This window comes from Sebastes fasciatus, chromosome 10 (assembly GCF_043250625.1).
Source record: "Sebastes fasciatus isolate fSebFas1 chromosome 10, fSebFas1.pri, whole genome shotgun sequence".
Taxonomy (NCBI): Eukaryota; Metazoa; Chordata; class Actinopteri; order Perciformes; family Sebastidae; genus Sebastes; species Sebastes fasciatus.
In genome coordinates, this window is record NC_133804.1 from 18,954,293 (window position 1) to 18,978,725 (window position 24,433).

Here is a 24,433-nt window from a genome sequence, read left to right on the forward strand (position 1 = left end):
GTTTGCTGCATTTGTGGTTGCTTGAAAATGTCATTAAACATAAAAGTCGTTGTCGAGATCATTGTTAAAAGAAGGCACTCGCTACACAAACCAGATTGTGTGTATATAGAAGAGTTCTTTGTCTCCCAATTTCATCAGTTTTTTTTACACAATGCAACGTTGTCAATATTGTGACCACTGAAGAAACAGACAGATAAACGCTGTCAAAGAGGCATTGTCAGCGTCGAAGAATGCCAAAGCAAATTTACTACAGATTCTTGTGTTCTTCATAAATGAATGAATACGCTTTAAAAAATATTAAACAGCATAAATAGTGACTTAGCATATCATCCTACTGTTTACTCTTGAGCTTGTAACTGTTTCTTTCAATAGCCCTTGACTCCGTGTTCTTTATTTAACGGGTAAACTCATTGAGATTAGGATCTCTTTTTCATATGTACAGGGAAACATATAAAAGAACATACCAGTTCTTCCTGTGTAAAGATGGGGACGAGTGCAAGTTATGTGTGATCATCTGCTCCCTCAGCTGAGAGTCCTGCAACAAGACAAACAATTCCTGTGTTAGTGTTATCTTTTCTTTCTTGTATGAGAATGATTGATATAAACACACTGGGTTACACACATCAGTTGAATGTCTGACACTACGGTATTATTTCTTGTCTGCATTGCTGATATAAAAATATTGATTAAATCAAACTAGAGTCCATCTTACAATGGGTTCACACCAGCCACGACGCCAAACCGGTCCAGGGCTGTAAAGTGGGGGGGCCCTTGCTCACTTCCTACCCCCTACCTCTGGCTTCCTTGCTCGGACCACACCCATCTTCGAACTCAGCCTTCATTTTGATCTCAACAACACATTTTTTAAAGTTTTGTGACACCGAATTGGGCCCAAGGCGTAAGTGCAACACGTTCTCATCCCAACTCCTCACATACTGCCGCTTTGCCACGCCCCTTGGTGTCACTTTACCACTGATTTACCAGCTGATGTAACGGGAAAATTATCGCACGGGACACATGACAGCGGGCCCATACACCTCCCCCCCCCCGCCTGCCCTGTGAGTGTCTTTTTGCTCTTTAAACTACGTTACCACAGTCACTCCTGGCGCACTTTCTCTGAGCGTTTACTGTTGCCGTGGATGGGTTTAAATGGTAAATGGACTCGCATTTATACAGCACCTTTCTAGTCTACCGGCCACTCAAAGCACTTTAAACTAAATGTCATATTCAGAGCCTGCCATGCAAGGTGCCAACCTGCCCATCAGGATCTGATCTAAATACTCATTCACACACCAATGGCACAGCCTTCAGGAGCAATTTGGGGTTCAGTATCTTGCTCAAGGATACTTCAACATGTGGACTGGAAGGGATCAAACCGAATGGAATGGAAAGCGCAGTGCGTCTCATACCGACGCTAAAGGGTGCTTTGTGCGGCAGTATCGCTTGCGAGGCCGTGACAAAGCCTCGGTATTTGACGCTCTGGGAATGAGAACGTCCCCCTTGCTCGGACCACGCCTATCTTTGACCTTCATTTTGATTTCAACTACACATCTGTAAAGTTTTGTGAATGCATCTTGCACAGTTGCGACACTATCACAGTCACAAGAAAGACTGAAATATAAACACCTGGCAAAGTACTGAAAACAGTAGAGTTTCCGCTACAGGTGGTGTCCATAACCACATTTTGCCACACACACAGATACACAAGATGAAAACAATGCCAACGTCACTGTCGCAGCTGGTAATAATTGAACCCACAGGTTGTTGTTGAATCCCCTCAAATTTACCTGCTATTATATTCAGAAGTTTAATGTAATGCAATGTTATGAATACCATATAATCTCATGCTCATAGATGATATAAGGTTAAAGGTGCCCTATAAAATATCCAGAGCATTAATATGGCAGCAAACAACTATTGTCTATGTAAAGACATAGAGGAGTAATGTCTACCTGAGCAGAGAATGAAGTCGCTCACCTTCTGTGTGTGTTGTAATCTGAGTTTTCTCCTCGCTTTGTTGACATCAGTGAGCCGGCCGTGCATGCTTTTAGTGCATGTTCGAGCATGTGAGCTTGCCCCACTGGCTAGCTCACGGCCGCCACTCTGCACTGCTCTCATATGGCGGTTACAGCTTTCAACGTCGTCCCGACTCAGCCGTCGCCATGTTGAGAGCCGTGCAGAGGCCATAGAAATGCCCCCAATCTCGCTTTTAGCACCTTTAAAGAAAAAGAAAAGAAAATACATACAATTGCTGTTGGGAAATACATGTCAACTTCTTAACAGTATGTGTTCAGTAAGCTGTATAGTCTAAGGCAGTGGTTCCTAAACCTTTTCACGTCAAGGACCCCTAAGATTTTGTCCCAGGGTCCCCCATCTGATAGGATTTTTGCTTTTAGATGTTTTATTGCAGAAAGTGTATGAAACCCATGACCAAGATAGTCATACTCAATGTCAAACATTCTCAATAGTCATGAGAAAGTGTGCTCCGGCGGGTGGTCGGTGCTTGGTTTTTCCTCAACTGATCTCAACATGGCTGCCGGATCACAAACTTTTTCATTTTACAGCTAAAGAGTACACTACAAGATGTTTCTGAAAACATTTGAGGTGAGAAATAGGCATTACAGTAACAGAATATTGATTCATATTTGATCAGTGCTGCCTAGTTTGACTGTTTGATCGGCGTTCGCGAGTGATTGACAGCTGCTCATAGACGGCAGGCTTCAGCTCAGCTCTGATTGGTTGTTTTCCTCCGGTCTGTGAAATCTTGCAGATGTCATTAGGAGCACCGGAGGACACAGAGGCACATGATTTTTTTTCAGATTACATGTCTCATGCACTACTGTCAGGATATAGTGACCGTTTTATAACTTTTTTTAATTACATTTGCACCAATTGTACCCACTGCAGCTTTAGTCTGTAAATGGTTGAAACGGTTAGCTAAAGTGATGGATCAATGGTCTAAATAGTTAGTTAAAGTAATGGAGAAATGGTTGAAACCGTTAGGTAGAGCTTTCTAAAGGCTGGTGATTCTACTGTGGACAGAGGCTGCAAATGTTCGTCAACATACTCTGCCACAAGCCCCCTCACTTCTCTGGATTCAAAACTGAAACATAATCCTTCATGGCTTATTCTTAAAACAATTGAAATAACAGTAGGCTGTAAGAGGAACTGTAGCCTAACTATGACTATGTTTCACTCTAAAAAAAAACGTTCATGTGACATTAGGAGCACCAGAGGACATCTGAGGACACCGGAGGACACAGAGACACATGCTTTTTTTTTCAGATTACCTGTCTCATGCACTACTGTCAGGTTATAGTGACAGTCTTTTCTTATTCTGTCTACTGCAGGTTCAAGCTTTGACTATAATTGGAAAATTCCTAACGTGTAAATTTGCTGTGAAAGTTAAGGAGCGGCCTCATCCTGTTTTTTAAAATGCAATTTAATTTAACCTAATTCAATTAGCACATATAATTGGATTTTCTTCATCTTCTTGGCAAATTAGTTAGGAACCATAGAACTAAAGCAAAAAAAACTTTAACTTAATTGCCACATGCATCATTCGTTGCAGCGTATGCAACGTATTACGTGTGATTTTGTGCTATCCTCCGCCCGGAGCCCTGTGAGCAAGCACACCACAAATCTGGGACTTCTCAAAACAAAGTGGACCTTAAGCAACAACAGACAGCAGAGTGTATCCATGGAGAGATTACAACTACAAAGAAATCACAGTCAGCTAATGATAGTGTGCACTACTCAAGATATCCTGTACACTATCTCGCAACACGCAGGTCACTCCGCCTGATATTTGCCATCACCATGGTAACTCATCATTGGTAATCATTCCGGAATTCCCCACAGCGCGTGCTCCCTCACACACACACACACACACACACACACACACACACATACGCACACACACAGTGATGATTCAGAAAGGCGAGCTGTTCCTTTGGTACAGAGAAGAATGTAAAGGGAAAAAGGGGAATGAGAGACAGATTGAATTGTGGTTTCCACTGCAAGTTGTGAGTCACGAACACGAGGGAGGGACGGAGAGAGAAAAAAGACTATTCTGGGATGGCTGTTATAGCAACATAATAAGCAAAGGGGGCAGGTACTTGCAGGGGTGTTTCCATAGCGATGCCCTGTGTGTGTATGGATAAATATCACATGCCACAAAGCAGTCTGTAACGCAGTGAGGAACTTTACTCTACTTTGTTTGTAATTGATTCTTAGATTTTGATGACCCTCCCTGATCTTCCTGTTCTTTCAAGCAGACTGAACAGTCTTTTCATGTCTGCACACTAGACTCATCTAAACAGACCACATGTTCAGTCTTGACAACTCCGTCATATTGTGCAGTCAGAGTAATTAAGTTACTCAAAGCTTTGGGTGTCTTACTAATGCGCAATTGTTTCAACATATCAGCCCCCGGACAGTCAGGAGACGCTCTCTGTGTTTGGGTGTGATTAGCCCACGGCGGGATCAATTTCTGTACAGCGTCTGACAATCACTCACTGTTGTGTGTTTTGAATCATTTATCCAAGGGAACGATAAGGAGGTTTTGCAAGAGTTTCTCCTCCCTTTGGCTCAACCAAACCATCTGTTGTGCCTCAACAGAAGCAGATACCTTCCTCGGCTGCACATTCCTGCCGTAACTGTAAATGTTCCAACACTACAGCTCTTCCTTCGAGTGAGATGTAAACTTCCAACAAGTCAATACATGAAACGGCAATCTATGCGTTCAGGGTTGGGGTACCTGTTTGTTGAGAAAGCTCACCCAGGGCGAAACTGCCTCTTTCTTAACCGAACGTCGCAAGAAGAAGTCTATTAAATGTTTTTTGAATCAATGTAAGTTACTCTAAACTGTTCTGATTTCAGTTCTTATACCTGCAAACTACCTATAGTTGTGTTTTATGGGAAGGTAATGGATAGCCTGGGTCCCATGTGAAAATTAAAGGTTTAGTACACAAACCAAAACCACAGAGTGATTGAGAGGCTTTCATAACTAACTATTAAATGTAGTGTTTTTAATACGCAACGCTGGATATCAATGGAAGGTGGTGCATCAACTGGAAGGATGATGAAAGGGTATCCATTAGTAGGTATTATTATTTTTTTCCATGACAGTGATCAATATTGCTACACTTGGTAGTTATGTTACTGCGTATTAAAGTTTTCCTTCAGTTCGACAACATCACTCCCAATGCCCCACCTCCAGATTCTGGTAATATGAGCCAGAGGCAACTCTGGGGTTTCATGTCCAAAAACGCAGGGGCTGTCTGTTTTCCCTCCGCCATACCTCTCTCTCTCTCTTCCCTCATGTCACGCACTTTCCTCTCCACTCTCACACTGGCAACCTCTGCTGCAGGGTAACGCAAACTCACCAAGAAAAATAACTAATAAATATTCCCCTTTTCTAAACAACGATGTCACACTTCAACTTAAGGATGTTACTAGCAGGCATTGTTACGGAGCAAAGCCTCCGTGGTCGCCGTATCATCTCGTATCATCTCGTATCATCTCGTATCATCTCCCTGCCTTCTTCAGCTATTTCCCTGCAGCAAAGTCACCTTTGACCTCCTTCATTCCATTCCAGTATTAAATTACCAGGCTGCGTTTTAGTGCCACAAAGACAGCTCACACCCCTTTAAGTGAACCAATGGGAAGATACGCCCCTCACTCAGGAACCGAGGTTAACATCCGAAGGTCACTTTTCTCGCCTAATAGAAACAACGGTGTGTATACGCAGATACGCATTTCGACCGTCATTTAAAGTTTGCGTGCTGTCCATAATTCCCCTGATTTACAGGCACTACAAGTCAGTGTCCTTACTTGCCTTTTGCTAGAATTCCTGTCTAGCATTAACATTACATGTCCCAGCCCTGGCTGTAGCTCAAATGCAAAGAGAGGACGCTTAAGGTGAAGTGCTGACTAAGGATCCATTTTCCTGCCCCCATTGCTTTTGCTTAAGTGTAGTGTGTGTGTGTGTGTGTGTGTTACCGGGGTTGCAAGCCCGAGGAAAACTCCATAAAACTCTGAGGGTGGGACTCTGTATGTGTGGCGGCTGCGTGTTGTTCCTGTCCGCCTAGAGACGCCCTTACGACCGTCTGACAATACCAACACACTCTCGTATCGGCCATAAAGCCCAGACGCTGTAGCAGGGGCGAGCAAACATCTCTAAAGGGGGAAGAAATATCTATTTAAGGACTTTGCGGCTCACAACTTTAAGAACTGCTCTTTCTACTGTCTAATTATAACTTTTTCTAGAGTCACAAAAACGCTTCAACCCACAGAAGAACTTCTTTAGCAATAGCATCTGCAATGTATTGAGCTTTCTTTAGAGAAAACATTGTTGGATTTAAGCCTCAGACTCTCCCCCCGTGTTAGCTCTTCACCACGCTGTTTCAAGCCCCCCCCCCCCCCCCCCCCCCCCACCGGCCGCCTCACTCTTTTCCAGATGTGTGTCTTCCACCACCAGATGCTCAGCACATGCATACCATGCGTAAAGCTCCTACAGGGGGCTGACAGTCACACAGAGACCTTATGTGGTGAAACAATACAGTCTCTCTCTGTGTTCCTCCCTCTCCATAACTCCTCACAACTGCTTTTAAGAACCCCACCACCACCGCCAACACTTTCTATGTCCGTGCATAGATATAGAAAAAATGTCCAGAGAGCGAGGAGAGAGGAAGGGAAAAAGAAGTAGTGAGTGTGTGTGTGTGTGTGTGTGGCCAAGAGAGAAATAAAGACCAGGGGAGGAGGAAGGTTGGCAGGGCTGAAAGAGAAAATGTTGCTGTTGGCATAAAAGTGCGTATTGTTCTCGTGGCTGGCTTTAGTTTAGCTTTTTAACTCTGAAGTAACTAAACAAAAATTTAAGAAACCAGGATATCATATGGACTCAATATTGCAGCACACTGCGTAGGAAACTGGCCTCATGAGTTTAAAACTGCTCTTGATTTCCTCACGCTAATTTCATATTTGATTGCCTGATGAAAAAGGCTTTTGTTACGCCACTCCTTCAGCAATCAAAGGGTTAGCCCTCAGCGGTGTTGTAACTGCTGTGGATGAAGCTCAAGTTATTTGCTCAAGTTACAGCCCTCTTCCACCACGATCCACAGGATGGGTGAGTCATGTGTTCAAGGACTTGGGCGCTTTGCTGTTGTGGGAACATTTCCATTTTCTGATTTCCATGAGACCACAGAACAAACTAAAATGGCCTCCCTGATTCAACAACACTATGGTGGAAGATGGTTGCACCAAAATGAACCTGAATCACGCTTAGTAGGCTGGAAAAAATGACACATCTGACTCACTCCTGGATGCAATTTCTTTCTTGTGCATCTCTCGTGTGTGTGTCAGAGAGAAAAACAGATTCACCCAAGACTAGTAGATGTGACTTATGAATATAAATAAACTGAATGCATTATATATGGGCTGTTCCAGGTGAACTATTTGTCCTGCAGCTATAGACTACACACAATGACGCACCAAACAAAGAAATCAGCTATAGCTGAAGTGAAAGGATAAGCCAGGCTGCAGGTGTGGGAGAACCCAACAACAAATGCAACACAAATTTCGAAACAGTTGGGTGTCCGATTAAAACAAATGATTTGACTAACGACACCAACTTGCAGAAGTAGGCACCCCCGAAAAACGTCATTTCTGCATTTTAGCAGGGTGTGGTCAAACTGTAAAACAGATTTATAGAACTATGAAGTAAATAAAGTCATCCTTAAACTATGCATTCACAATATGCTGTATATGTACGTATGTATATGTGCTGTATGTTCATATAGGATATTTGAAATTAAATTGTAGATGGATTAACTTAAAGATCAGAATGGCTGCAACAGTCTACTTAAGTAATGTTGTAGCCGGTGTGCAGGCTTTTCTCATTTCATCAATGTACCTGCATTCATAAAATGAACCTATAAGTGGATTTAACTTAAAGGTACCACAAAGCTAAATCTTGTACATCTCACTCAGTGAAACTTAGAGGAAAAAGTGCACATTTTGTGTTAGTGACCTTGGAGAAGACATTTTAAAGGGCATCCAAGTGGATGCTCTTTATAAAGATTTGTTTGAGGCTTCCTCTCTTTGGGGAAGCACCAGAAACATCAAAACAACCCATAGTTTAAAGCAGACATTCTTGTCTCAGAGTGAGCAAACCACAGAGCTCAGCCCCGTCATTTTCTCTCTCTGTGGGATGCTCCCCATTCAACGAGATCAACAGCTTTCCAATGACTAGTCTTTGCTGCCCCCTGCTGGAATCAGAGAGCACTGCAGCTGAACCTTTAGGTTCCAGTGTAGAAGTAACTGTGATAAAACAGCTGCTCCTAATTCAAGTGATCTAAATTATAAAGTTTCCCAGTCAGAATGCATGCTAGATGTATTCACCCATTCACAATATCAGCAGTACAAGTAGAACAAACGTGCCTAGTTCTCTTTTATAGTGCATCACAAGTGTTGTCTTTTCACCAAGCTGAAAAGTTTCGTTTCACCGACTCTTGACACGTTGCCAACCACACCCAGCATTGGGTGTGGTAAGAAGTGTGGATTGTTGTACAATACGACAGGGATATCACGAGTGTTGAATAAACATAACTGTAGTACTTCTGGTTTTCACTTCAACTAGTTTCCCGGGTGCTTTTAATGCTTAGGATGGGTTAAATGCAGAGGTCAAATTTCATGTATGCACCTGTATGTAAAGGACAATTCTAATAAAGTTTAAATTTACTTTTGACTGGAAACCCCCCCCCCCCAAAAAAAAAACATGATTTAAACTGTTGTTGCTTTCCAAGTCTGTTTGTTGATAGTTGTGCATCAAATTAAATGTTTTCTCATTAATATTTCATTTCTCGCTTTGCTGGTTGGCACTCTGACTGGGAAAAGATGAAGGAAATTAATTTGTAGATGGGTTGGCATTCAAACAAAACTTTAAACCAGACAGACTGAAGTCACACCACAGACATCAAAATCCCATAGATGGCATTGTGGAAAATGCTTTATTTCGCAGGTCAAACAACAGAAAAACCAGTTTGGGGCCACTGAGACCATTCACTCTCGTCTTACACAGTCATTCTTGCAGTAAAGTAAGCACGTGGTGGCTGAAAGTCAATAGGTTTTAAGTGCTGGAAAGCAGAAGCGCAGTTTGCTTTCGTCCAGACCGGCCCAGTGTCCTCTCACTTGAAGATCTTGCCCTGGTTGAAGGCTTTACCAACGTGCTTAAAGTCACCCTCCCAATTGAAGTACTCCTTTACCATGGTCTTGCACTCCTCGCTGTTTGAGTCCAGCTTACGCCAGTCGTATGATTCGTAGTCGATCTGCCAGTCTGTAGACAGCTAGGAGGGGAATAAAAACATGTTATTTGAATGCGAGTGAATTACTTTTGGGTCAGATAAACTGATCAGATAAGATTATCCAGTAGAGAACACTTGGACCATCACATGGTGTGCATTGAAATGCAGACCGAAAGCTGCGGTGTGTGCTTTAACAATCTGAAGAATGTCAAGTCAAAACATTTACAGATAAGACTCATTCAAATTGCATGCAATCTGTTCAATTCTGCACTGCCGTCTAATCACTTCACTTAGAATAAAGCAGTGAGGACGCCCATCAACATCTAATATTTAAAGTCAACTTTAGATCTTGGATACCGTTTGTGCCCATAGCATGAACCAGCCTATTACTCACTGAACAGAGATGACTGGGATGAACATGGTCTCTAGTTTCTCTTCCCCCGTCAGATTAAGACTTGGTGCCATGAGTGGACACCGCCTTGCCCAAGACAGGGGGCCGTCCAATAACTCCCACATTTTGTCAGGAAAACATCCGTTTAATGTTAAGCTGCAGTCAAAGTATTTTATAGTGAGTAGGGGTGTCACGATTGATTCCAAATACAAAAAAACAATCAAAATGAGCTTTCAATTTTGACCTTAGAAGTCAAAAACAGGATTGTCGATTCTCTCAATATTATTTTTCTCTCTGCTCCCGCCTATTTGCGTGCATCCAAAGAAAAAAAAACTTCAAAGACGACAGCATATCTTACCGTTAGCGTTTAGCGGCACTATGAGTCACAATGGCCGCTGCCAGAGTCGGAGATGACGGAAAATAACTCCGTGACTTATGTAAACAACATGTCGTTGACAGAAAAACTAGTTTGGAAGCTGCAGAACAGTTAGAAACTGCAGCAACCAAATACATTTGTGCTTAGCAAATGGTTTGGTGATGTCAGCCACACCGTCTACATCGCTTTGTACGGTAAAGCGTTGTTTAAGCTCGCCGTAGTGTAGGCGCTGACGGGGATATCATGGTGTATTCAGGTGTACCTCAAACTCTGAGAAACTCTAGCTGTTGTTGTAAAGTACACTCCTGCCATCTAGTGGATCATCTTTTTGTTGTTTAACAGCTTGTTCCCCAATTGACTGGTGAAATAAGTTAATTATTACTCGGGCTGTCGAGTAAAATATTGAAACGCGATTAATACAATTTTTTATCTGTTCAAAATGTACCTTAAAGGGAGATTTATCAAGTATTTAATACTCTTATCAACATGGGAGAGGGCAAATATGCTGCTTTATGCAAATGTATGTATATATTTATTATTGGAAATCAATTAACATAAAACAATGACAAATATTGTCCAGAAACCCTCACAGGTTCTGCATTTAGCATAGAAAATAATTTTGCTCAAATCATAACATGGCAAACTGCAGCCCAACAGGCAACAGCTGTGATGATCATAAAGTGGGCATGTCTGTAAAGGGGAGACTCGTGGGTACCCATAGAACCCATTTTCATTCACATATCTTGAGATCAGAGGTCAAGGGAACCCTTTGAAAATAGCCATGACCACTTTTCCTTGCCAAAATGTAGCGCAAGTTTAAAGAGTTATTTAACCTCCTTCACGAAAAGCAAGTATGACATGGTTGGTACTGATGGATTTGTTGGGTTTTATAGTTTCATATAATGCCAGTAAAACTGAGCCCTGTACAATCCCCGGAAGATCGATTGTGTTAAAGGAATTTGTGGTGTTAAAACAAATTTGCACTAAAGCGTTATCACGTCAACTTAGACAGCCCTAGTTATAACATAACATTTTACCATATGGGCTTAATGTGGCACATTCCAATAAAATATCACACTGGATACCATGAAGCCACTTTTTAAGAAGACTATGAAAGTGTAAATGCCAATGTAAGGGCATAAAACCAATGATCTGTTGAGGATTACGAATCAAGACTCCGTAGTTTAACAATGGCATGTTTGAATCAAAATGTGACCTTAAAAAAATCAAATTGCTTCATGGATTTGGAGAATCGTGACCCCCCTAATAGTGACTACACACATCAATGACCGCCCAAATCAGTTGATTGGTTGGTTGAAAAACCAGCACTAAATGCGTGACGGTGGGGATGTTATCAGTTCAGGACATTGTGGACAGTGTGTTCACCCTTTTCAATACTTACAGTGAAGGCCAGGTCGTGGCCTCTAAAGATCCAGATGCCAGAGATGCTGCTGTCGTTGTTGGTGCCAAACAAGATGACACTAGCGAAGGCGTTCTTTCTGAGCTTGTCCAGGCGCTGGAACATACCTGCGAAGAACATGGATGGGGTTTGAGACATTTTAGCAATCAATAGAAAACAAGAAATTTCAACATCTGTACTTAACACATTGACCAATGCAGTCATACGTTTGTTGATATGGCCAAATACAAAAGGCCAAAACTTTAAGAACCGTAGGGTAGTTCTGTCTATATTTCAGTACCCTAAGGTGTTTTACTGTGCCCATAGCATGAACCAGCCTATTACTCACTGAACAAGAGATGACTGGGATGAACATGGTCTCTAGTTTCTCTTCCCCCGTCAGATTAAGACTTTGTGCCATGAATGGACACCGCCTTGCCCAAGACAGGGGACCATCTGCTTTCCCCAAAGAGGGGAGTTTCCCCGATTGGTGTACAGGCCTGTTTCTGACCAACAGTTTTAAAATGTAATAATTCCCAATACAAGCACAGGCTTGAGCAGAGACCAAAACTTGTTACTCATCTTTAGTTATGTATTCTGAGCATGATCTTAAAAACAGAAAAGCTGTGCTACATAGAAATATTGGCCAAAACCACACAACGAACCAGTTTATGTCACTAAAGAATCTACACACACTAGGCCTGTAGATTAGAGCTGCAACAAATAAATCAACCAGTTGTCAACTATTAAATGTGAATATTTTCTGGTTTCTTTACTCAAAGACAGTAAACTGAATATCTTTGAGTTGTGGACAAAAGACATCATCTTGGGCTTTGGGAAACACTGATCGTCTTTTTTTTTTTTTTTATAAATACCATTTTTTGATATTTTGTAGACCAAACAACTAATTAATCGAGAAAATAATCTACAGATTTATCGAGAATGAAAATAATAGTTGCAGCCCTACTCCAGAGGATGTTTAATAATTATACAAGCCTAAACCATTCATTAAAATAAAGATTTACAAACATGCAACCTTTAATTGAGTAAGGCTTGATTCCCATTGTGTTAACGAAACAAACATGATGTACACCACTATTATAAAAACATACTTGCAATGTTTTCGGACAAATGGGAGCCAATGTGAACAAATAGGGGTGATGGAGCTTTTCTTTCCAACCACTGAATCACCATATTGCTCCAGATAACAAATAAGTAGGACATTAAGAAAATAAGTTAAATATACTATTCAACCCCTAAAGGCATTGAAGGTGTTGGGTTAAGTGGCTGCTGCTGAGACTCACCTGTGATAAGGTTGCAGCTCTTGAAGGTAAGGGAAAGCTCGTCGGGATATTTGTACTGGCTGAACCAGATTGAGTAACCCTCATGGTCAAAGTGCTCCCAGAAGTGGGGAATGGCTACCGTCATGGTGTCCTCGTTGGAATATTTTCTCTTGAACTCGTCCATGACAAACGCACTAAAAAAGAAAAGGGAGAATGAGATCAGGTTATATATATCTGATGTCTGTGCATGTAGGCGTCTGCACAAGTGGTCACTCAAGACGCATTCTAATACCAGGTGTGAACAGACGTACTTCAAGCTGTCCACTTGTGAACAGGGCCTTTATAAACCTAGCTCACCAACGTCACTTTTTTTTTTGTAATTTGAAAAACAAAATAAAAAAAAAGGTAGGGACAGTTGCTGCCTGCTACCTTAAATTTAAGGACTACATTATAGGATGCGGAAAGTCAGACTGAAGCACTAGTCTACTTACCTATCCCATCTTACAGAGTCATGTTTCACTACCCTCAGATCAACTGTAGATCTTGAGGTTCAATCTAGTTTGTGCCCATAGCATGAACCAGCCTTTAACTCACTGAACAAGAGATGACTGGGATGAACATGGTCTCTAGTTTCTCTTCCCCCATCAGATTAAGACTTGGTGCCATGACTAGACACCGCCTTGCCCATCGACGGGGGAGTTTCCGGATTAGTTTTCAGGCCCATTACATTTAATTAATTACACCTTTTTCTAACATTATTTTATATTTATGATACTTGTCTTATGGTTTTATATCTTAAAATTGTTTTTACCATTATCAACTTGTGTTTAATACAATTTTCCTATTTGGTATCTATTTAGGATTCTATTTTATTGTTTTCACTCCTCGCATACCCTGTTTTTAATACTTATGTCACTGATTTGTTTGTCTTGTGAAGCACTTTGAATGTGAACGAATCAATGTTCAATATGCCACTGAATGTTCCAAATGCAGCACAGAGTCAACCATCTCCACCCATGGGTCACTCCTTTAAGTATTCAGGGAAATTATCTGCTGAGGTGATCAATTGGAATGGAAATCTGCTGACTATTGGCTCTCTGTGGGACACGGTTGGCCACTGCTGATCTAGAAATTCTTAGCTTTAATAATAAAAAAAAAAAAAAAAAAAAAAAAAAAAAAAAAAAGCATACCAATATTTAGACAAGGAAAGCACAAATATATTTCTACCTCTTTGCCAGGTGTGCAAAGGGATCCTTGGCTTTGGGCTCACAGGCCAAAGCAGCCTCACACTCGTCCATCTCCTCTTCAGGGGCTGGCTTCTTCTCTTCCTTTTTCTTTTCCTTCTTCTCCTGGGGCTTGGCTGCCTCCTTTCCTCCCTTCTCTTTCTTAGGAGGGGTCTCTTTCTTGGGCTGCATCTCTGCAAACTTCTTGGCTGGAGAAACGGAACAAAAACATGTTTTCAGTTAAATGTTCCAATTATCTGACTTTGGTTATGCACTCAAAACTAAAACACCTGAGTAGTTCTGTCTTTTTATAACATTTCAATACCCTAAAGGTCGGTCTCTTTTTTACTGTGCCCATAGCATGAACCAGCCTATTACTCACTGAACAAGAGATGACTGGGATGAACATGGTCTCTAGTTTCTCTTCCCCTGTCAGATTAAGACTTGGTGCCATGAATGGACACTGCCTTGCCCAAGACAGGGGACCAGCTGGTTTCACTAAAGAGGGGAGCTTCCGTTCTGGCTAGGTCTTTGGAGATGAATTGTGAAATATTGCAAGACATTTGATGTTTGTTTAAAAAGGAGATTTTCTGTCCCTGAAAGTAATTCAGTATTTCATTAATATTATTGTTACACTTTAACTTTTTAGTGCAATCCTTGACCACAACCATGAATCTATTGCAAACGTGTAAACAGAAAAGACTTTAGCTTTAATCACTTCAGCTGAAAAATTACAACTTCTGTGACGAAAGGCATGTCTAACTTCATCCTTTGAATTACACAGTACGCTCCATCAGCCAGCCTCGTGCTCAACGTGTGTGTGCGCGCCTTCCGATCATATTTCTAATGACTCACAATCAAACTGGGCCATCTTTTCACACAGCTTGACCTCTCCAAGGATAGCCTTGAACTGGGGCTGGTTGACACAGGTGCTGAACCAGCGAGTCACGTTGGAGTAAGGCTGACGGAAAGAAGGCTCGAGGACCTACAGGGGACAAAGAGACATTAAGGCCTTCTGGAGAGCATCTCGACTCAAATATCATTACAGAGATCAAAATGAATGAACAGTGTGTGGCTTTTTGTAACCGTTATGTGCTGGGTGTGTGTCCAACCTGTTTGTAGAGCCAGATCATGGAGCAAGCCACCGTGACGTCAGCAAGGCTGATCCTCTCCCCCACCAGAAAGGTACGGGTGTTCAGGTGTTGGTTCAGCACCGTAAGGGCCCTCTTCACATCCTCCTTGGCCTGCTCTGTGGCCTGGACAAACCCAGACAGAAGAATGACTATGCAGGATTACACAACATATTTACTGTACTACATGGTCATGTGCCAAGTCTCAACTACAGGGTGTCACACTCTGGCCAACCACTGCAGCTACCAAATAATCATTTAAGTCTTTAGATGGACCAGAAAAATGCTGAACTGCAAACCTGCTTGTTGAACTGCATGATTCCCAGAGTGGGGAAGACCCATGCGCTGGCTGGAGGGATGATCTCAGAGTCAGCAAAGCTCACCCACTGCAGCACCTGGGCTGCGGCCTGGGGAGTGGCACCACGCAGGGCATCATTGCTCACTGAAAGGTGGAAAGTGTTGAAGAATTAGATTTTTTTTCTTTTAAATAAAAAAAACTATATTCATAATAATGTCATCATTTGTTTCTGTTCACAGAGCGCATAGAACGTTGGGTTTTCATGTAGGGCTAATGGACATCATTGATTACGAGATGGCTGTAAATCATTTCCCCACACTGATGCATAATACATTTGCCAGTGATTATCCTAACGGTCATTATATCCTGACAGTAGTGCACGGAAAAAAATCATGTGCCTCTGTGACCCCCGCTGCTCCTACTGACATCTGCAAGATTGCAGACCAGAGGAAAACAAACAGTCAGAGCTGATCTGGAATCTGCTGTCCAGCTGCCGTCTATGAGAGCCAGCTGTCAATTACTCACGAACTCCGATCAGTTTAACTAGGCAGCGCTGATCAAATATGAATCAATTACGTTAATTAATTAAGTTACTGTAATGCCTATTTCTCACCTCAAATCTTTTCAGAAACATCTTGTAGTGTACTGTTTAGCTGTAAAATGAGGAAGTTTGTGACCCAGCAGCCATGTTGAGATCTGTTGAGGAAATATCAAGCACCGCCCACCAGCTGGAGCACAACCAATAGGAACAGTCTCTCTGAAATGACCTGTCATCCAAAGTCTCCCATCACAGGCTAGATTTTTTTAAAAGCCTGAAAACAGAGCCACGAGGAGGTGCAGAATCGAATCAGCACCCAAGTATCGTGATAGTATCGAATCGGGAGATAGGTGTATTGTCCCAGCCCTAAAAAACAAAAAAAAGGTAGGGACAGTTACTGTCTGCTACCTTAAATTTAACTACATTATAGGACGTGGAAAGTCAGACTGAAGCACTACAGACTACTTACACAACCTAACCCATCTTACAGTCATGTTTCACTACCCTCAGATCAACTGTAGATCTTGAGGTTCAATTTGGTTTGTGCCCATAGCATGAACCAGCCTTTAACTCACTGAACAAGAGATGACTGGGATGAACATGGTCTCTAGTTTCTCTTTCCCCATCAGATTAAGACTTGGTGCCATGACTGGACACTGCCTTGCCCATCGACGGGGAGTTTCCTGATAAGTGTTCAGGCCCATTACCTCCCAACACATTTAATTAATTCCATCTTCTAACATTTTATATTTATAATACTTGTCTTCTGGTTTTATATATTAAAATTGTTTTTACCATTATTAACTTGTTCTTAGTAAAATGAGTTTGTGACCCGGCAGCTATGTTAAGGAAATACCAAGCACCGCCCACCAGCTGGAGCACAACCAATAGGAACGTTCTCTCTGAAATGACCTGATCCAAAGTCTCCCATCACAGGCTAGATTTTTTAAAAGCCTGAAAACAGAGCCATGAGGTGCAGAAGTCTAGTTTTCTTACAGAACACTTGAATTACAATATGCTGAAAGGTTATTATAGCACTTTTGCCCCAAAAAAAATCTGCCTACTGAAGCTTTAACTCTGTATTTCAGTATTAATGTATGGCCTTTAAAAGCATGCATGGAAAAGCAGTAACAAGAGCAGACTAGTTAAAACGTCTGACGGAATGCAGCAAACAATGCAACGCTGCAACACAAACATTTAACCTGTCCATCAGGTAAAGCTAATAGTTGCCTTCCAGGCAGGGACCCATGTACTGGATGAACACCAAATTGATAGTGCACTAGACATTTAAGTTAACCATTTGAATAATAAATAAGACTTACAGTAGTGAGCAATGGCATTACTCTCAAACAGACAGAAACCGTCATCTCCCTGGTAGGCGGGTACCTACAATGGCAGAATTCAGGAACAATTGAGCATGTTTTTATCCAGAGAATCAAGCAGTTAAGTGCATGATGAGACATCTGTGTCGTAGTCAAACCGGTTAAAACCTTTCTGCTTAATTTGATTTAGGCTAAGAGATTTGAATGCAGCAACTTATTCGCCACATTCATTGTCGACATTGACACAAGGGCTACTGTGAAGAAAGGTCCACTAACCTTGCCCAGAGGGAAGTTGTTGAGGAAGGCAGGAGTACGGTTCGTCTGCCCGAAGGTGAAGGCAGGGGAGCTGCTGGCAACTTTGAGGCGAGCCCCACTGTACTGGGCTGCAATCTGGGCCTTGAAGGCCCGCCAGTTCTCTGGGTACGTGTATAGAGTCTGGAAAAAAGGACAGGAGACAAAACAACAATTATTATATTTAAAAAAAACAACACCAATTTGAACATACATGCATCACTTTTTATAGCAGGTTAAAAATAAGTTGACTTAAAAATGTTCTCATGGAAATAACTCACTACTATGATATGGTACAAAAACAAAATCATGTATTCTGGTCTTACTCTATTACAATATGAAATATCTAGGAGCTGTGGTACGTTAAAGATTAAAGAAAGACACAAAACTAGTTTAAGTGAGCTAGCTTTGGTCTGACACAAAGGTATGATGCTCAACCAAATCTAGATGCTCCACCATTTAAATAGACTGGGCAGGAATGTGAGCAGGGTAGACAGCTTTATTGTCATTGTATTAAATACGAGATTCACAGCTGCCACTTCTGGTCAGTGCTTATAACAGGTAAAACACAGTTATAAAGCAAATAAAACAGGTAAAGTAGATGTAATAAATATATATATAAACAGGTGAAGCTTTGGTGCAATTTATTTGGATTAAACTGCCTGCTACCACGACCAAATATACCTCATTTACCAGCTACGAGCACAGAGAGCTATATTCACGTGGGTTTCTTTAGCTCGCTTTAAAGGCTAACTGATGCTACCATAGCCGGTAAACTAGTCTACCGTTTGTATAGCTTTACATCAAGTAACGCTGGCTTTAGACTAAGTCTAAAAAAACAGGACATATGCACCAGCTTTAGGTGAAAACAGCAGTATGTTATCTTGACAATAGCCTGGGTAACGTGGCAGTATCCTGGGTCAGCAGAGGGGCGTCATTCACCGTGAATGCGACGTCAGGATAGCAACAAGCTAACAGCAGTTTTCTATGAACACTGAATGAAATTACTCGTAAATATCCCCTTTAACAACTACCTAATAGTCCTAAAGCTTTGTTTACGTGCTTAAGTGCTCAGTAGCAGTGCAGATGGGCCTGATTTAAGTCGGATTGTAACAGAAAAGCCCCAAACTAGCCATCCATCCATCGTACTCACCCCTGCCGCCATCTTCAGGACGAGAGAAAGAAAGAGCGAGCGCTCCGGTGACGTATTTACGTCCGCACGACGTGCGCGCACTTTAGGGTTTCCGCGTTCACGTTTCGTCCCATGTTAGGTGTTGCTTTGCCACATCACACTGATGCAGCAGTCTCTTTGCACTTTAAATACTCTTGATAAGATATTAACATACTGTGACATTAACATGAAAAAAAGGATACAGAGATATAACAAATATTTTATTACAGTCAACTTACAAAAAAAAAATATATATATATAGAGCTTACTGATAGAAATTGTGAATTCTACATGAAAGAAACAGTACATTAATATATTCCTGCATTGTATTTTAAAAAAGAAATGACTTGCTCCCGCACACACTTTTCTCTGCTTTATTAGTCAACGTTTCGGTCAACAAGGACCTTCATCAGGACCATTTTCTCTTAATGTCCTGATGAAGGTCCTTGATGACCGAAACGTTGATTAATAAAGCAGAGAAAAGTGTGTGCGGGAGCAAGTCATATTTTTTAAAAAGTACACATTGGAGGGGATCTACTTCCAGCACCAAACAATTGTGAGAATGTCCATGTTTTCCTCTCCTTGAAGCTTCTGCATTGTATGCCATCTTACTATAAATTTATCAAGCATTCTCCTGAGATTTCTTTTAATCTTACACTGGGTCCAATAAAAAAACAAATGTAATATGTTTAGCATTATATCAAAATGATGTCAGATGATCAGTGTACAAAAATATTAATTTCAACAACAAAAATAACTAGCATACTACATAAAATGTCCCATGTGAAATGTGCTCCCTCCGGGGCGAATTTAGCTCACAAGACCTGGAAATAAAAGAACAGAAGGCAAAGTTCAACGATCAATCATAAAACAGAAAATAAAACATTTTTTATAAAACTCAGGTCATACGCAGCACAGCACAATTATTCTACCTCAACCACAGTAGCCACATTGAAGCAATACCATGTTTCCCTAATTGTGCAGAATTATTTGACATAAAATAAATATGTGCAAGGCATTTTATCAATCGAACAGGGACGTACTGGGACAGAAATTTAACCCAGACTTTTTAGATGGAGAGGCATTTTATGCTGAACATTTTTTGGCATTAATTTTAACACTAATACAGTTTTTGTGGTATAAAGAGAATTTGATGGTGCTAAAGACCCTCATGACACTTTAGGATGTCTTGCGGACACCTGCCTCCTCAATTTGCATAAGCACATCACCGTTGCACTAAAGCGAATAAAGATTAGCCAGGCAAGCCTCGGGGTCTTTCTGATTTCTCAATTTTGTGCCTCCTCGTCTCCTCTCTCCTCTGGCTTGTGACCCGGAATTGATCTCACCACTCTTTAAAGGATGTCCCAACTCCTATAATGCATCTCGAGGATCGAGGAGGCTTGCCGGAGGAGCTATAAGCTAGATACACTGGTGTATCCTTTGCGGAAGAGTTTTCAGCACCTACGACTTATAAAAGATCTAACTTTCTGCCCTTTCTGCGTTTGTGGAACGCCTCGTAAGGCACTGTTCTAACCGCATTCCTTAATGACATTTCATCTTGATATTACTTATGTTTTTATCTTGAATGTAGGCTACATCCAATTCAATCTCATAATCGTGACATTATGTTTACAAGTGCAAACAGCTGCTGACGTCAAATTATTATATCAAGAGCATCCTCTTGCATTCATCCTGTATTGGATCGGCTGTTTAGGGAGTGTTGCTGAACTTCCCGATGGCCAGTCCGCCCCTGCCATCGAGCAGATCTAACACCTGTATGACAATATTCTGTGTAATACTCACCCAGATAATCATCCATGAGAGAGCCAATGGCAAACTGAAAAACAAATGAAAAGCTTGTTAACTTCTCATATGTCAACATACAGTAAGTAACATCTGAGATATATAGTGACACACCTTTTCTTGTTATTTTTACCAATAGCAAGGAGAAATGTGCAGTCCTAAAAAAAAAGATAAGAAAACACTTACGATGTCATTCTTGTCCACTCTTGTTCCCACAATCTTTAGCCGGATCTCATCATCTTGCTGGATTACAATGTCCTTGAAAAGAAGAGAAGAACACATCCAAGACTCAGCAACAGTAAAATGAAAGGAGCAGAATAGTATGCAGCACCACAACTACTTTGTATACTGAATTTATGACGTTATACTTTTTGTTTCACTCTCGCTTTCTTACGTTTCCTGAAAAAATACCTTATTTAACGCCAGTGTTATTATAATTACCTGGATTTTAGGTGCTCATTTATTAATTTTGTAAAGCAAGGAAATTATTTGGTGAACATTTATTTTATTTAAAACTTTTGTGTAATGTGATTTGATTTTTTTTTTTCTTTTCTGATTGATAACAAGAAATAATGAATTTTCTTACCTCATCAACTGTCTTATAACAAGGAGGATTGGAGTTGGGGTCAAACTCCATTTCTGAAGGGATGGACTGCAAAAACAAAGTTTCTCGTGAGATAAAGATAATATAAATCGAAAAGCGTATTAAAGCCAACCGATTTGGTCAACAACTATAGACGTTAATCTGCTCACGTGGCGAGAAATGAAGCAAGACATGGGACCAATTTCTGTGAACAATCCGACCTACAAGAAGCAGACAAAAATATAATTTAGATAAAACACAAAAGAATAATTTCCATTATTAGTTATTGATTATTTCATATTCAACAAATTCAAGTATAAAATCTTCACAGGAGGCAAATTTACTTTGATATATTTAAAAGATGTGCAGAGAATTTCACGAGTCAAAACAAAATACAGGTATTTACAATTATACTTGCCAAATGTTATCTTTATGATTAATACAATTTATATCACAAAGCATCTCATTTTACTTTCTAACAACATGTTTAGTTGGAAAGCATATGTAAACATGAGTTTTGGCTATTAAAGTAACCAGTTATATAACTGCAGATTCTTCAGAAGTAAATGTACACGATTTAGACATTAGAAAATGTTAGTGAGCAGTGCCGTGTCAAGATGATTTATTATAGTATCAATATGTCAGAATTAATATGTCAGATTTCACATCATCATAGAAAGATAATGTTCCTGCTTAAAAATCTGCAGTCGGTAGTGGTCAGTAAACCTGCACTGTATTGTCCCTCACCTTGTTAACCTGAGTGACCACGGCGTCAACCACCTCCCCTTTGAATGGGCGGAACACGATAGCCTTGTACTTGACTGGGTAGAGGACAAACCCTCTCCCTGGCTGGATTACACCCGCCCCGATGTTGTCAATGGTGGTGACTGCGATGACAAAGCCATACCTGAAGGAGGGACACACAAAAATCAATGACTTATATGTGTGACATGCAGGAATATGTTATACATGTTGATACTGTCATGATGACTTCAAGGGCATAACAAATATCAGCCCTGATCTGTTTTTTTTTTTAATCACCATGTTAACACACACAGTTTTAAGCATTGTTTTCCATATGCCAAAATGACTTAAGCTAAACTAAAGTATTTAAAATTATTACACATATTATGACACAAGTTATCAAATTGTCTATCCCCTTTGAAGGAGACGGAAATGCACATGTATTTATTTCTGCCTCTTCCCCTGAAAGTTTGTCCACACGTATCTCTGCACAGGCTTGAAGTTTACAGCACTTTTACCTAGTAACATCTGTTCCAACCTAACATATGCAACATGCCGTTGAAATGACAGGCTAAACCTGAATTTCCAGTCAAATTACAGCCTCTGTAACAACAAGTTATTTGCATGTAATTGCTCAACAATGTAGTCTTTGCAGCCACTCACTTGCCAGTGCAGGTACCCTCCACTTCTGTGAAAAGCTTCTGCTTCACGGTGTTGAGGAGGTTGGGGCCAAAATACCTCGGGTGTAGCAGGATTTCATGCTCCAATGAAATCTGATAACACACAAAAAATATATGCATTATATGACAATGTTTCCATTGATAGCGTGGTGTGCATGATGTTATAGATATTTTACTGTTTCAAGTTATAAATGTGATCCTGTGGGTACTGCCTCTATGCATCTAATGGTACCTACTCAAAGAAGAGGGAAAACTGGTGGTATTTATGCATGGCTATATAAAACAACAATGCTAATCAATGCAGCAAGGAGAAGTTTTGTTCTGCTAACATTTATTTATTTATTTTATTTTATTTAAAAAGGATCCCCATTTGCTGATCTTCCTGGGGTCCAAAATCAAGTACATTACATTTATCACATACATACTATATACAACATCATATCTGTGTTACACTTATAACATTGACATTTTCCAAACATATATAAATTTCACATTCATACACATCTTCCACAACCATTTAGCTTCAAAACCCATCATCAGGGAAAAGGAACAAAAAGAAAAGCCATACATGACCAACACTGGACTATGGATCAGCTGCTTCAGTAATGTATTCTTAGATGGTCTTTGAATGAGGATGTGTTAGAGGACTGGCGGATGTAAAGAGGGCAGCTATGCCAATGATTGATGGCACGATAAATGTATTTTTTAAGGCATTAGATTTTGGGTGAGGTAACATGATTTGGTCATCACCTGCTGTTCTGGTGAAATGACTGTGAACGTCTCTGCATTTGGTAATTTGACTGTATAAAAACTCTGGTTTCGTAGAATAAATGCTGTTATTAAAGGATGTCGCTGTGTTTAAGGAGAGTCTTTTCTCTCTTCTGGTAACCAGACAGTTTATGATGCTGTCTGTGTTGGTTCTCATGGGGAAGTGTAAGACGAGTCTTGCAGCTCTGTTTTGGGCAATTTGTAGTTTCCGCAGTACACTTTTCAATGCAGAAGACCATACAGGTAAGCAATAGTCCAGGTGGCTTAAACTTAAAGATGAAACTACTTAAATGCTCACACAGTATGGGACAGCATGTAACGCATAGCTAACGTTACTTTAAGCTTTGCTAACCGATCATAGGCACACATTGTTAAACAAAACACCAACACACTGCTGTTAGCCGGCTCAAACACACAGAGGGTAACACACATACTTACATGGTAAAACATTGTTTGCTGTAATGTTCAATTCGTACTAGATCAATGTTCTTGTTTTGTTAATTATCCAAAGCGTTTCTCACTTTATGAATGAAAACCATGAAGCGTATTTGTGAGTAAATCACTTCCGGGTCACGGGGAAGGTTTTTTGGTTGCCCTGTGTTTTGTCTCGCAGGAGCGTAACGTCCCATTCACATCAGATTTACACGGTTATGGGATAAATCCAGAGCAACATACTCTGGCAGAAGCATGTAGAAAACCTGCACTAAAAGGGGTTTGATATTAAACTTAAATTAAACCATCTTGTTGACTTGTAAACAGCATAAGATACAGGCAACCATAGCAACACTCCACCAGTCCCCTTCACACTGACCCCTGACGGCGGGGAGGAGTAGTGCACCAGAATCCGTCTACATGGTACCCCACAACTTGTACAACTATCGCGAGATTATTCATGTTACGGTTAGGATAGGTCGTTGGGCAGCAAGTCTCGCGAGAGTTCTTTGCAAGTTCTCGCACTTTGTGGGTTATCAAGTTGTCAAGTTACTCCCCCTCCAAGGTGGCCTTGAGGTTTGGGATTTTAATATCTTGAATAGTACTTCAGAATCAGAATGGTGTTTATTGCCAGGTGTAAGAGGTATACACTAGAAATTTTCTTTGGCTTTGTTGGTGCAAGACAAACAGTATAATAAC

The 24,433-nt window shown here is 40.8% G+C and overlaps 2 protein-coding genes across 2 annotated transcripts; both read right to left on the reverse strand.

Moving 5' to 3' along the window:
* Positions 1 to 8,989: 8,989 nt before the first annotated feature.
* eef1g (eukaryotic translation elongation factor 1 gamma) lies at positions 8,990 to 18,843 on the reverse strand. The gene is made up of 10 exons (XM_074648739.1): positions 18,707 to 18,843; positions 17,539 to 17,697; positions 17,263 to 17,326; positions 15,404 to 15,546; positions 15,087 to 15,230; positions 14,830 to 14,959; positions 13,979 to 14,183; positions 12,773 to 12,945; positions 11,472 to 11,596; positions 8,990 to 9,344 (listed from the first exon to the last, which is right to left on the reverse strand). Exons 1-10 carry the CDS (start codon positions 18,716 to 18,718, stop codon positions 9,186 to 9,188), a joined length of 1,314 nt encoding a protein of 437 aa, XP_074504840.1. The 5' UTR covers positions 18,719 to 18,843; the 3' UTR covers positions 8,990 to 9,185.
* A 319-nt stretch (positions 18,844 to 19,162) lies between these two features.
* polr2g (RNA polymerase II subunit G) lies at positions 19,163 to 23,977 on the reverse strand. Its single transcript, XM_074648745.1, has 8 exons — positions 23,741 to 23,977; positions 22,518 to 22,627; positions 21,858 to 22,017; positions 21,281 to 21,331; positions 21,114 to 21,179; positions 20,714 to 20,785; positions 20,528 to 20,561; positions 19,163 to 19,548 (listed from the first exon to the last, which is right to left on the reverse strand). The coding sequence occupies exons 1-8, from the start codon at positions 23,750 to 23,752 to the stop codon at positions 19,535 to 19,537; spliced, it is 519 nt and encodes a 172-aa protein (XP_074504846.1). The 5' UTR covers positions 23,753 to 23,977; the 3' UTR covers positions 19,163 to 19,534.
* Between the last annotated feature and the right edge of the window lie 456 nt (positions 23,978 to 24,433).

Bases quoted from the DNA above. Each gene is read 5' to 3' on its own strand.
- eef1g (XM_074648739.1), bottom strand. The intron at 15,547-17,262 runs GTAAGTCTTATT...TCCACCTTTCAG, and splicing joins TAATGCCATTGCTCACTACT to TGAGCAATGATGCCCTGCGT. The intron at 11,597-12,772 runs GTGAGTCTCAGC...TGTTCTTCGCAG, and splicing joins GAGCTGCAACCTTATCACAG to GTATGTTCCAGCGCCTGGAC.
- polr2g (XM_074648745.1), bottom strand. The intron at 22,018-22,517 runs GTGAGTGGCTGC...TCCCTCCTTCAG, and splicing joins GAGGGTACCTGCACTGGCAA to GTATGGCTTTGTCATCGCAG. The intron at 20,786-21,113 runs GTAAGAAAATTC...CTTCTTTTCAAG, and splicing joins GTTATAAGACAGTTGATGAG to GACATTGTAATCCAGCAAGA.